The sequence below is a fragment of the Talpa europaea genome, assembly GCF_964194135.1.
Source record: "Talpa europaea genome assembly, chromosome: 3".
NCBI classification, from domain to species: domain Eukaryota; kingdom Metazoa; phylum Chordata; class Mammalia; order Eulipotyphla; family Talpidae; genus Talpa; species Talpa europaea.
In genome coordinates, this window is record NC_140069.1 from 116,265,316 (window position 1) to 116,277,838 (window position 12,523).

At 33.5% G+C, this 12,523-nt stretch overlaps 1 protein-coding gene across 1 annotated transcript in view; it reads right to left on the reverse strand.

The window, feature by feature from the left end:
- Positions 1–3,603: 3,603 nt before the first annotated feature.
- Positions 3,604–12,523, reverse strand: part of RELN (reelin) — a gene marked incomplete at both ends in the record, with an annotated part of 436,674 nt that continues 427,754 nt past the window's right edge. Inside the window, one exon of the mRNA XM_084229490.1 lies at positions 3,604–3,700. Within this exon, the coding sequence (XP_084085616.1) occupies positions 3,604–3,700 (97 nt within the window). The remainder of the gene's footprint in view (positions 3,701–12,523) is intronic.

Sequence of the window (12,523 nt, forward strand, 5' to 3'; positions counted from 1 at the left end):
ACTTAGATGCACACAAATCTTTCAAACATTAGCATTTTACTGTGTTTTGTTCTTTTTAAAAATGAAATAAAACATTTTAGATAGGATTAATGTTTTCCATAAGCCCCTCTGATCTTATGCCTCTGCTTGAGCAACAAGCATCATGAATTTGTATTTATAATTCTTACATGCTTTCATTTTTTTGCTACATATTGTTAAATTGGAACAAAATCTTTTGATAGTTAAATTTATTAAATAAAGTGGAGATTCAAACCAGGAGAGAGACTGTCCTAGTCAGCTGCTGCTCCACTAACCCCTCCCTCTGCCCCCCTCCAGGTGGGATTTGGTTTATAAAGGGTTGAGGTAGGTAGGGTTTTCTCGGAAAAAGGAGGAGTTACTCACAAGGTAAGTGTACAGTGGAAACAATTTGCAGGCTTCAAATATCTTTTTTTTTTTTTTTAAGCAGGCTAATATTAAACTCTGGTAGGCAAGTTGTATGTGAGAAGGGCAAGAATTTAGGTGATAAAAGGTTTTACCTTGAGGAAATGCCTGTTTGGCAGGATGTCTGTGGGTCACTCAAAGGGGGAGGGCTCCAGAGTGTCCAGGTTATTTCTGCTGTTCTACATCAATGGGCAGGGCTTTCACAGTGGTACTCATAAATCTACTGACTTTTTGCCTCTGCAAATCTTTTTCTTTGCCTAAAGCTTCAAAATTTGATAAGTGACATCATACCATATTTATAATTTTGCAACTTGTTTTGCTGTTATTAGTAATAGCTATGTTGTTAGCAATAGCTAAGGTTATGCATTTTAACTGTCATATATAGTATTCTGTTATACAAATAAACCACTATTTGTCCAGTCTTATGTTGATGCTCATTTAGATCATTTCTGATTATATGCAATACAACAGTGCTGCCATGAACATTCCTGCATGCATTTCTGTGTATATGTGTGAGAGTTTCTGTATGATAAATGTCTGGAAGTCACTAAGTCATATGTAGACATGGTATCTGCATATTAACAGTACTGCTATTGTAACACTCAATATTACTAACTCATACTAACTCATAATACTATATTGGTCTCTAAAAAGATTCGTATTAACTAAATTTTCTGTATTCTTGACATCCTGACATCTGGGGTCTCTAACTGGGGAGACGCTCCCTCCTAGGGTTACCAATCCTTAGAGATAGCAAACCTCCTCCCAGGATTGTGACTTTATACAAAAACTAAACACTTCTACACTGAGCCACTTCTATCTGGCTCTGTCATTCCAGGAGGCAATATTCCAGCCCTAATCATCCCAGGGTCATCTACTTGTATACCAGACAAGTAGAAGAAGTCCCTATGGCCAAGAGCCTGCAGGAATTATTCAAACTAGCCAGTTCTAAACCTGGCTACTCTGTCTTGTTTCCCTTTTCAGTGGAGACAATAATAAAGGCTCATGCCCACACTCACTTGCCTCCTCACTGATGCTGGTGCTTCCTGTGTGACCTCTGTGTGATGAGACATGGCAGGCCCCTCTCCTTTTAGGAACCACAACATAACTATCTTTTCAATGGCAATTCTCTTCTGATCTGTTGGACTCCTCAGACCTGAAGAATAATAAAACCTACATTTAAAAACAAGGTTGTATCAATATATACCAACACTGTATGAGAGTTCCTATTCTCATTTGAAATTCCTCTTTCCGAAACCAGTGTGTTTTGTCACCTTGGTTAGTTATGAAATCATTGTATTTTCAATAATGTTTCCATGATTACTAGTGAGATTGAGTGTCTTTAAATATTTTGTTATTTCAGTTTTCCTTCTGTGAATTTCCATTCCTATTATCTGCCCATTGAAAAAAATTGTTTTTATTTGTTGTGTATTTCCATGAGTTCCATATATATTCCAGTCTTCTCCTTTAATGGTTATATATTATGATTTTTTTCTTCTCTCATTCAGTGATGTCTTTTTCTTTTTTTTTTGACTTCGTGGTCTCCTGTTATGCAGATGTTTTACCAACTAATTACAGACCAATAATACTAAGTCTTTTCCATATGGTATATGGGTCTTATGTCATGCTTAAGAATAGATATTCAGCATAGTTTACATAAAGTATACAGTGAATAAGTGAAAAAAGTGCAGAAATCATGGGAATTGGCCATACAAGTATTTATCTCTGTATTACTATACTTTGTCTTCTATAGCAAGATAAATCATTTGAGCCAACAGTACTTGAAGTTCCACTCAAATTGCCTATATTTTCAAAGCAAATAAACATCTAATTATTTAAGTCCCCACTTATGCTATTATGGCATATTGCAGACACACAGCAGATATATGAATGCTTGAGTGCTTATTATGAGACAGACATTGTGTTAGCAGCTAATAAAATTCTCAGGAGCTGAATAATTTTCAAAATTCTCCTTGACTTTTCTTAGTGAAATGATAGAGTGATTAACAGAAAAAGCTGAGTAAGAGAAAAATGATTGAATTGAATGTGTGACTTCATATTGCAATTATCAAAGATGAAACAAAAACTGACCTTGTCTTTTCCAAACTTGAGGGGGGTTACAAATCCAACACAAAATTAATTAAAAATGAATAAAGACAACTGAACTTCAAATGGCTTTTGGACATAATTTTTATTTAAGCATGGGCTTTTAGCTTGGTTCACCCTACAGTGCAACCTTTTAGTTATGTTAATAGAGACTTCAGGGCTACAGGGCCATTATAATGTTGCTGGTGTTAGTACAACTTCATCAGAAGGTATGAATATGACCCGCCGAAAAAACAACCACAAAGAGAACACAATGAAAACATCCACTGTTTTACAAATCACTCTGTTACCACAGACACAAAATGGCAGTTACTGTTAGTAAATCAGCCACAGAACACTTTTAAAAAATCTTTAGACAAGGAAATGGGAACTCCTTTGTGGGAGACAGGGCCTTCATCCACAAATTTTAAGTAGAAAATATTTCAACGTCAAGCATTTTTCTTATCCACAAAACAACGCTAAACCAACATACATTTTAAGGAGCATATTAAAGGAGATACAATATCTTTACAACTATTTCTTGAATAGGTATTTCAAAGAATTTTCTGTAGGATATAAGTAGCCAGAAATTCAGCAGCAAAATATTGCAACATAAGAAGTAAATACAGTGTCAATGTGTTATATTGTAGAAGAGAATACATAAAAAGACAAACAATGATAATTTAATCATATAAAACATAGCTGAAATACAGTCCACTTAAATAGCTTTGTGACCAAGAATGTTAAATACTGTACTAAATGCCATTTTTTAAACATAACATCTCTTAAATTTTTGTGCTTAAACTTTTTTTTCTGTTAAACTATTTCTTATTTTCAATACTGCCACTGTAACTGATATTACAACAGATCACAACTTTCACAGACACATCAACATGAAGACATTTACTTATGAGAAAATAAGTCACTTGTCCTTAGTTCACAGTGTGGGGAAGTGGTGTACACTTGGTCTTGAGAAGGGCTTTCAGTTAATCGTCAAGTCCTTCACAGATATTTCCTGATATCAGATGCAGTGCGAGATTTAAAATAATGGAAAGCAACACATCACATGTTGGAAGGAAAAATAAGCTTTTTGATTCTTCATGGGAATCGTCTAAGTGACCTTCGTCTTCTGTTGTAGAAGTGCCTGAGCCCATGTTGTCGTGAAAAATTCATCATGTAATTTTGTTTGCGAGTGCTGTTAAAATCAAGAAGGATAGAGGCAGGGAGGGAAAGGAGAAAGAGTATGTAAGTCCCATCATTGAAAGCACAATCTAGACTAGGTCCTTCCTAAGTTACCCTGTTATTTATTTGAAAATGTTCAGGGTTAATAGGTCATGCTGACATCACCACCCTGGGACAGAATAAAGGCTGACACCTTTGTTCACTGCCTCTGTCTCGAAATTTCTTGCTTTTCATGAGTGAGCTCTAGAACAGAAAAAAAATTCTCTTGATTTATAGTAAGTGTGGACTGAAACTGCTTTTGGATTAATTTTATTCTTGAGTTCTTCCTGAAAATATTTACTTGAATGGATTTAATTTGAGAGAAAACATGTGTTGAACCCAATACCTATTTAAATACATCTTTAACAAGTAGGAAATTTTATTCCTTTAGCAAACATTCTCATGTACATCTTAAAAAACAAGATAATCAAGAAAAAGACAACTTGCTAGCTGAATCAGCTTGACCTTATTTTAGGCAGTCTTGGGGACAAAATGAAACAAGTTTTTCTTAGAATGTTGGATTTTATTGTCCTCCTCAATAATAAGCAGCTGGGGTCATATTCTATAAGCATATATATTCTATAACCTTATGAAAGACACTCCACTGAAAAAAAGATCACAAAATACTAAGAAAGTTAATTGTATCTATAATTATATGCACATGTGTATATATTTCTCCCAAGTAGGTACATATACACATTCATACATAAATGCTATATGAAGCTGAGAAAAATATTGAAAATTGATTTTAGGAATCTGTAGGAAATTGTGCAATACTATTAGAGATAGTTGAAGTTATGTTTTTTTTTAAGATTTATTTTTATTTATATATGCATAGAAGCTAGGGTGAAAGCCAGAGGTGTAGGGGGATGAGAGGATTCACCAGAGACAGAGTGGGGAGCAGAACAGGTGGATCTCCTGAAATACACTGCTGAGGGGAGCAGCGGGCGAGTCAGGACAGGTCTGCTGTGCCATGTGGTTGCTGCCTGCCTAGGGATTGAATTCGTACTGCAGTGGCTGGCGAGAGCTTGATAGTGCTGCGATTTCAACCCCTGAGCCACCAGGGATGCCTAGTTGCTGAAGTTTTTAAATGGAAAACATACTTTAAAAAAGATCACTATCTAACATCACTGAAAAGAATCATACTCCTTTCACACACTGGATATATCCAAATGAGGCATTAAAGTGTTGATTTAAGTGTGAGCCTATCAATATTTTCCAAATTCACTTTTTTTGAATACTCTTTAGTCCCCAAATCTTTTCCTTTATTTTCATGGAAACATAAAATGCATCTGGAATAGGATAATGTCATGTGATGAGATTCCATAATGAAGGTCAACATGCCATGAACTTGAGTTAGGGTAAAGAGGAGAGAAAGGGGAATTCTGCATTGAGCTCTGTATTATTTTGGGTTATTAATAATCAATATGCAAAGATGTAAAATGATACCATTTTACATCTAGTATATTAATTATCATACTTAGGTATATTATACTAGCACCTTTGAGATAAAACAAGCTTTAAAATGATTTTATATTTAAGTTTAATCATTAGAAGAGAAAATTTATAAAATCTCACACAAGAGAATATAAAAAGTGAGTTTTATCAGATATGTTTAGTCAAACAATAGTATCTGTAGTGAAAACCTGATAAAGAGATAGATATAACATTGACACATATTTTATGGAATAAGGTGAAGTGCTAATAATTTTCCACCCTGGATTTCTAAATTATTAAAATGCAAGAAATTATAGAATGGAAAGAAAAAATATACTCTGAAGATACTGCAGAGAAAGGGATAACAATATGTCTGTCTTCAGGTAGCTTTGCTTCTCCTCTCTCCCCTAATTGACAATATTATGTATATCAACTAAGTTCATGAGTTTCCATATCATGGTTGAAGGATGAAATGAGTTTATTCATTATTTGTTGGCTGCTATGAGTACCAACTGTTGCCTATGCAAAGTCCAGTTATTAAAAAAAAAAAGCACAATGACCTAAAAGTATTGAACTAATGAAGTGTTGGGAGAAAGGGTCTTGTTATGTCTTAATTCACAAAACACTAGAATTAACATTCATTCTCATCCTGTGAGTGGCCCTCTAAACTCGCCTTTTCATTCTCTTCCCTTATGGGAAAAAACCACCAAAAAGAAACCTTGAAATACAGAGGAAGTATTACTGAATGCAGAGTTGTGTGTGTGTGTGTGTGTTTGTGTGTATCTTCCCATACAGGCATACAGTTGATTTCACACCAGTTTTAGTAAACTTTTCCTCAAATAAAGGCTTTATCTTGCTGAAAATAAATTCATAATCCTTTTATCTGTGGAGCGACATCTATTGTAGCTAGATATTTCAAGTCCTTTGCATGTTTACTCCTGTTTCTCAAGTCTTTTCCCCCACTATGTCCTATACAGATTGCTTTACTCAAACTCACCTTGACCTTTTTTGTCTGCCTCATTTTCCTGCCTCATTGACCCATCTTCAATAATTCTTCCTAAATTTCTACTTAATTTTCAAGTGTCACATTTCCTTTATTGCCCGTTCCCTGTTCCCTCCAGATATGATTTCCACCCCCCACCCCCATCCTGAATGCTCACAGTGCTCATTTTCTGCTCTGAATAGATTTGTGTTCATATCTTGGCTCCCCATGACTAAACTTCTGTTGGTGTATCAGCCTGTCCCCCAACCCTCCCCAACCCCCATACCACAGCACTGAGCCTCTTGCCTCACCCATGGGGGGGTTGAGGCATATTTGTTGACCTTTGATGACTTACTGATTGGATTCCTGTTGTAAATCATTACTCTTTAACTATAAGGAATAATTGCAAAGTTAAGCAATGAAAATTATTTTGTTGAATACACGTTTAAAGTTATGTTACTGAAAGAGAATTTAAAATATTTTACATAAAAAAAGATAAACTCAGAAAACTTAAGATATTTAGTTATTTCAATGCAAACTAGACTGACATGAAAGTAATTTCAATATATGGGAACAAAGGAACATTTAATTATAACAAAAATTGATGAATGTCCTTAGTAACTTTAAAGCAAATCTCCATGTAACTATTTACTTATTATGGAATTGATTTAAATTCTCCATCTTTATGTATGAGAAAATAAATATAAATGGTTGCAGATCTCTCATATCTTAATCAGTTCAGTGTGGAAGCTTACATCTAATTTAGGGGACATTTGATTTATTGAATACCCTTTAATAAATTTATGTATCGGTAGCAAATCTTTGCATCTCTGAGAATGTTAATATGCACACACAGCATTTACTACATTTATCTAGTTTTTATATCATCACATTAAAAGTGGTGATATTTTCAAGGCATGCTCGCAATTAGCTGGTAATTTGGTATGTAAAACATAAGTGCCTCTGCTGTTTGGAATCTAATGAAGCAGATTTTCACAATTTCTGAGCTTTTTTTTAGGATCAAACAGCATGGGAAGCTATACCAAAATTCTGTCTGACACTATGATCATAATAATAAACTGACATGATTATTAAATAATTATTGTGGCTTCTATGTTTAACTTATATGATTGGGTATTAGGAGAATCTGAAATAAGTTTAAAGATCGCATAGTTACTCTTTTTTTATGTGTGGAGCAGAGCTGTGAAACTATTTTTTGTTTTTGACGAAACATATAGCTATCTATATGTAGATGAATATAGAAACCTTTAACCATAATAATAATAGGTACAATGGAATTTTAAAGATTTATTTCTTCATTGTAATTACAGGAGAGAAAGTAATTTTTATTGTAAGTTTAATGAAAGCAGGTAATATTCATCCCAAGGCATATAAATTACATTGCTTGACATATCCATTTCATTTGGCTGTGGATAGAATGAGGTCCATTTTTAATGCTCCTGTTTTTAGTAAGTCATTGAAGGAAGGGAAAATGAACATCAATGGCTTCTTGGAAATGCTGACAAAAGTTTTTAAAGGAATTCAGGCATTTAGGTACTATATGAAATTATAAAATACTTTGTTCTTTTTGTGTAGGAAATTTAGATAGTGCAAGATCTTTGAAGAACCAGTGACTTTGTGTTCTTTTGAGATTTTACTCTTTATATAAGATAGTGGCTCAGGGAAGATGGATACTTGGTAGAAGTAATTTGAGCTCATAGAAATTGAGGTATTTTTATAGATCAGCAATTAATTTTTATCAAACATGATATAACAAATAATACTTTATATCAATATAGAAGGAAGAACTCATACATGTTTGAGATTTAACATTTTTTTCTTTGCCAAATGGAGATGAGAACATTTGATAAAGTTTAGCTTAGAAAGTTGGAAGGAATAGATTAAAACTTCTAGTACAATATGCAGTTCAACAAGTAATGACCATTTTACCTTCTTAAGTTTTAAAGCACCTCCATTGGAGGAAACATGTAAATATATATTTAAGAAGGTCAACCTTACTTAAGGATAGTATCTAGAACTCACAGTATTATGAATAAATCCACTCCTGTCCATTCATTTATAAATTTAGCATTGAGACTTCAAGGCACTTCATGTATCTCCAGCACAATGCTCTTTTGAAAGCATTACATTTAATCAGAGCCTCTAGGTCTTTTGCCCACATTTCTATTTTCACTTTCCCCTCAAAACAAATTTACAAACTGTGAGCACTTCACGCACCTTATACAATGCCCGGCATAGAGAAAGACCTACCTAAATCATATTTGTGACCCAGTGATGCAATTATGTGCTGTTGTGCCACTATTTTATATATTAGAGATTTATTGCAATTTTGCTGAACTCTGAGTTTACATGATCTAGTTTTCAAATGTTCCAGTATATCTCCATATCAAATATAAATTTGTTTTCAAGATTTTATTTGGATTGCAAAGTTGTTCTATAAAACCTCTCGATTAACATAGGTGACACTGATGAAACTATTAGTAAACAATTCCCCAGATTTAGCAAGAGGACTTACCTTACTCTAGTGGAAAACCAATGACAGCAAATAATGAAATATAACACAAGTTAAAAAGTGCCTTTCAATGCATGCAGCACTGTGATTAGTCATAAAAGTCTGATCAGGTTTAGACGCAATATAGGATTTTTCATCTCTTTTGAAAATAGAAATTAAGAAGTTATTCTTCTATACCCAATACATACATATATTTAATTTTCTATGTAATGCAACATGCAATATTTGCTCATAACCATATGTCAAGGTACATGTGACTATAATACTACATTTGGCATAAATGTTGCATATAAAGTATAAATATTAAGATAATAAATCAATAACTATTAATTTTATTATCTGATTTTTAAATTATTTACATTTTAGAAAACATTTATTCCTGAATATATTAAAGAAAGGGCTTTTAAAAATACAGAAGTCCTCTATATCAGATAACACAGTCAAATTTAATAAAGGATAAATATGCTTTGCAACAAATGTTCATCTCCATAAATCATTTGTGCCAAAAATGTGACATTATCTTGATAATGAATAGCATGAAAGGATGGTCATGATGGGACCCATATTATTAAAATTTGATAAATGCATTTAAGACCATAGTTAGCAACTATTGGTTTTCAATTTCAGTGAATGTGGTAATAATTCACTTTTTAGTAAATAAATTCATTAAGGCTCTCTTTACTGAGCAATTTGCTTTCAAGGTACACATGCAAAAATTGGCCCACTTCATTATACACATGACAGGTTGTGACTTAGACACGTACACAGGAAATGTGATGTGTGAATGAAATGCATAGTTGGGTGAGGGAGATTCTTAGGATACAAGTATGAGTGTCCAGCAAAAAAGGTTAAGACAAAGAGTTCTCTTTTATCCTAAGAAGAACCCCACCAGCATGGATCTTGTGAGGGATCTGCCCAAATGTATTCACAAACATTTACTGGAAAACATTCTACACTAGCGAACGATTTGAGAGAAATTGGTTTTCTGACACTCAATCATCAATGATTGTGTTATGTTACATCATTCTGACTTTATGGAATGAGGACTTTTCATAAGCTTGTGAGGCTGGAAAAATGTGATTTGTCAATTCGGTTCATCTTTTCTAAGGCAGATTAGCAGGAACTAATCATGAAGTCCTTTTAATGTTCAGGCTTTACTGAAAAATATCATCAGAATGGGAAGATCACACTCTTAAGCATAAGGCATAAGTGACAATGCTTGTTAAATATGAAAACTGGTTTTATTCTTGATGGTATGGGACTGTCATTCTGTATATCCATATTTATGAAACTCAAATCCTTCCACATGGAGTATTTTAGAATTAAACTATTAAATTAAAAATATATTATGTGTCCTGTTCATTTAAGGAGCACCCATAAACCTTGAAATATTTTAAAAAGTATTAAATTTATTCTCATCAACCTCATGTCTTCTTGGTTAATATGGGCAGCACTGAGGTTAAACTCAAGATACCATGCGTGACCACATTTTTTTCTTTCTAGGGGTTTTTAGCATGTGTCCTTAGTGCACACGCACAAAAGCAAGACTATGGCATTAGAGATAGAATAAGGCCAATCTTTACTCAGAAAAGAAAGTACATTCTAAAAATGTACACCCCCAACCATTAGTTGCAAAAACATATTATTAGTGCTATTTGTGGTGTTCAGTTAGATAGAGTTCATATGTTTAGATATACACCTTGATCTGTTCTCCCCTTCATACTTGAGGAGTTAACATTGTCACTTTATATAACTGTTATTATAGTATAGTTAATTAAGAGAATATTTTGAATTAATAATGACTTTATTCACTAGGATCTATTTCAAAATATGCATCTGCTGTGGCAAAGTCATAATTAGTAATATTTGTGAATTGTGAGGTGAACTCTGGTTAGCTCTTTGTGTTTCAGTGGTTGAAAGACACTCTGGGAAATTGTTACATTTTATTTTTCTGAATTCTCTGGGACTTTCCTTTTCAATTTTAAGCTCATCAAATGAAAGAGTTAAAGTAACTATTTTGTGGTACTACAATGGCATATTAAAACTTTTTATGACTTTTAGGAGATGAAGTACTTTGAAAGGGTAGAGTGAAATAGAAATAGTAAGAGCAAAACATCTAAAACATAATTCCCAAAATAAAATTTCTTATTTTATTTTTAAACAACTCAACTTCATGCAGTACTTTGAAAGGGTCGGGTGGAAAAGAATGAAAAAAAAGAATGAAAATAAATTAAGTCCTTTAATTTTAATAAATGTTTGAAATGTCATTGTAGATATAGGATTTGATTTTAAAGTTATATGTGTATGACTTTATGTAAAATACATAAAATATATGTAATACATGAAATTATATGATGGTATGTATGAGGTTGTAATTTTTAAATTATTCACTGAAAGATAAAGAATAATACTCAAATGATACAACTTTGTGCCTATGTGCAATGCTCTTTTTTCATAAGAAATATTGGGTTGTCAGAAAAGTCATAATGTATTTTTTTTGAAAAACATAGAAAAAATGCATTAATATTATATTGCCCTGTGAATTTTGGACAATAAAGCAGTGTCAGAGCAGATAGGTACCCGGTAAGTAATAGATTCTTCAAAGTCTTAAATTTCTAGAGATGGAATAAAAGTGAAGTCTTTATAAATACAGGTTATTGCTCTAGGAAAATAGAAGTAATAACAGGTTTCTGGTATTTCAATTATTGTAGTATTAATAATATCATGATATTGGTAGCTGCTTATAAAAATAATACCAACACCAGATATTCCAGAAGGTTCCACTGGGGGTTATGTGGAAAGACTTCCTAGGGACTCCCAGAGTTTCTGAGGATGCAGGTAAACAGGGAGCAGAGAAGAGTTCTGCTTTCAAGACTAGGGGGATATTTCAGACTAGGGGGATATATTTGCATTTCTGTCCCAACCTGCTCTTTAATTTTAGTTAAAGGGGAGAAATTTTAGTGATGAAACGCCTCTGAAATCTAAAACAGATATTTGTAATTGCTTGGCTGGGTGGGAGAAGAAATATCTACTCCATTGCATGATATGTTAAGATCCTGTCTTCTTTTGAGAGCTGTCAAGTTTTGAAGTTTCTATAGGAGTTTTGGTGATGCATCATCAGGCACAGAAGCCCCATTAATGTAAATTGTATTGGCAAGAGATTTGAGAGATAAAAAATGGTCATTGATTCTAAATTTGATTTTTAATCAGTTTATTAGAATCACCTGAGGTGCGTTTAAAAAAGGCTGATGCTCAGGATTCACTACAGATCAATTTAAATAAAATTATCTGTAGAAATGGGCCTGGGCATTGGGACATTTATTGATGTATCAAAAAAAACTCTCAATTGATTCTGATGTTCAAATTGAGAAGCACTGCTCTGAAAGGAAAGTAGTCAGGAACAAATGACTGGAGGGTTGATTTTATACTATTTGGATTCTCTCTCCGACCTGACATAGTTGTACTCATTTTGAAGCTCAGGCTATTCTCCTCTCCTGGAATAATGTGGTCTGAGGACATCAATACCTAAGCAAAACATCAGCCTCATATATAGATTCAAATGAGTCTGGACTGTTACTTCACATTTCAACTTTGTCTTGTGGAGGCAGAGCCCAGCAAGTTGTCCAAAGCAGCAGAGCGCATAGTGCGGGCTTGTGTAGGGTCTGGGTAGCTCTTGGATTTGGGGGTTGATATGGATGCCATGCAAGCAGGTGCCTCAGTGAAAACTAAGACGAGGTCTAACTCAAGACTGAAAAATTCAGATTATGGCTATGATTGAGAGAAAACAAATCTGGTAGTTTTCCTACCAATTAATCACTTTAATTTGCTTTCAAAATGACTGAAAT